The sequence below is a fragment of the Piliocolobus tephrosceles genome, unplaced genomic scaffold (genome assembly GCF_002776525.5).
Source record: "Piliocolobus tephrosceles isolate RC106 unplaced genomic scaffold, ASM277652v3 unscaffolded_38370, whole genome shotgun sequence".
NCBI lineage: Eukaryota > Metazoa > Chordata > Mammalia > Primates > Cercopithecidae > Piliocolobus > Piliocolobus tephrosceles.
The window spans coordinates 1-1988 of record NW_022322499.1 but is presented as its reverse complement, the minus strand read 5'-3'; the positions used below and the strand labels follow the sequence as shown (position 1 = coordinate 1988).

The window sequence follows — 1988 nt, the reverse complement described above, 5'->3', positions numbered from 1 at the left end:
CCTCGCCCGGCTAGTTTTTTGTATTTATTTATTTTTTTTTTTGAGACGGAGTCTCGCTATCACCCAGGCTGGAGTGCAGTGGTCGGATCTCAGCTCACCGCAAGCTCCGCCTCCCAGGTTCACGCCATTCTCCTGCCTCAGCCTCCCGAGTAGCTGGGACTACAGGCGCCCGCCACCTCGCCCGGCTAGTTTTTTGTATTTTTTAGTAGAGACGGAGTTTCACCGTGTTAGCCAGGATGGTCTCGATCTCCTGACCTCGTGATCCACCCGTCTCGGCCTCCCAAAGTGCTGGGATTACAGGCTTGAGCCACCGTGCCCGGCCGCCTTATCAGTTTTTAAATGTGAGTACCACTCCATTTCTAGAATATCTAATTGGCAAATTAAAAGTTCCTTCGTCAGTCATAACTGAAAATATATTCTACCTTCTAAAATAGATTACTATGCTAGTATAAAATAAGATTCAGTTTTCAGCCAGGTGTGGTGGCTCATGCCTGTAAGCTTAGCACTTTGGGAGGCTGAGGTGGGCGGATCACCTGAGGTCAGGAGTTCGAGACTAGCCTGGCCAACATGGTGAAACCCCATCTTTACTAAAAATACAAAAATTAGCCGAGTGTGGTGGCGGGTGCCCGTAATTCCAGCTACTCAGGAGGCTGAGGCAGGAGAATTACTTGAACCAGGGAGACGGAGGTTGCAGTGAGCCAAGATTGCACCATTGCACTCCAGCCTAGGTGACAAGAACGAGACTCTATCTCAAAAAAAAAAAAAAAAAAAAAAAAAGAAGATTCAGTTTTCTTTTTTTGGCCATTATCTACATTTGCCAGAGACTAAAGATAATTCCTACCAATCCCGTGTAAGATAACAAAAACATTTATATGAGACCCCAATTTTTTTTTTTTTTAGAAAAGTAATCAACTTTGGACCTTGTAAATTAAGTATGTTTCTGGAAACCCCATAGTTGAGCTTACTAGGGAATAATTCTGAACTAGCCCTAGCAGGACTGCAAAGGCCAATCACTCACACAGTTCATGTCTTGCGCAGCTGGGCGGGAGCTATGGAGGGTAGTAGAGCTCCACGCAAGGGCAGTCATATTCGGGGCCAGCTGGACTAGGTTTCCCTTGATTAGAAGTCAAGGTGTTCTTATTCAAAGGCATCATCATCTCCCTGCCCTAACTCTCCACACTTGTCCTCAGTGCAGCCGTAGAGCCCACTTCCTTGCCCAGTTTCTAGTCAATACCTGCCAAAGCGGTTGACGAAGAGTCCGACGGAAAAGGAGCCGATCATACCCCCGACGGAGAATATGGCCACAGACAAGGACCAGAGAGACGTGAGCAGCACCTCAGAGGGAAGGGCATTTGCCTTCTCCGTCAAAGTTTTCATGATAAATTCCTTTATGATCTGCAAAGTAAAAGGGTTGGTGGGAGGACACACTATTACAGTTGGATGAGAACAAAAGATACAAATATGCTGGGCACAGTGGCTCACACCTGTAATCCCAGTGCTTTGGGAGGCTGAGGCGGATGGATCACCTGAGGTCAGGCGTTGGAGACCAACCTGACCAACATGGTGAAACCTCGTCTCTACTAAAAACACAAAATTAGTGGGTTGTGGTGGCAGGCGCCTGTAATCCCAGCTGTTCGGGAGGCTGAAGTAGGAGAATCGCTTGAACCTGTGGGGCGGAGTTTTGCGGTGAGCCGAGATAGCGCCATTGCACTCAGGCCTGGGTGACAGAGCGAGACTGCGTCTCAAAACAAACAAACAAAACAAATATTAGGGATCATTTCCTCCCTAGAGAATCAAGGGAATAAATAGACAGGAATGGAAGAGGCAGATAACATTGGAGTTAATGTTAACTCTCCCTGGAATAGTAATTTTTCATTTGTCCTGAATATCCCAGTAGGTGGCAGCACTGATGTTCACCCCGCCCTCTGCTAAGCGAATCCAGCTTCTTTGTACCCAACCCCTACGGGATAATACGGGAAGTCTATCAC

At 47.2% G+C, this 1988-nt stretch overlaps 1 protein-coding gene across 1 annotated transcript in view; it reads right to left on the bottom strand.

The window, feature by feature from the left end:
- LOC111534564 (solute carrier family 2, facilitated glucose transporter member 14-like) overlaps positions 1–1395 on the bottom strand; it is a gene marked incomplete at both ends in the record, with an annotated part of 3660 nt that extends 2265 nt beyond the window's left edge. The window contains one exon of the mRNA XM_026452650.1: positions 1235–1395. Within this exon, the coding sequence (XP_026308435.1) occupies positions 1235–1395 (161 nt within the window). The remainder of the gene's footprint in view (positions 1–1234) is intronic.
- Positions 1396–1988: the final 593 nt, after the last annotated feature.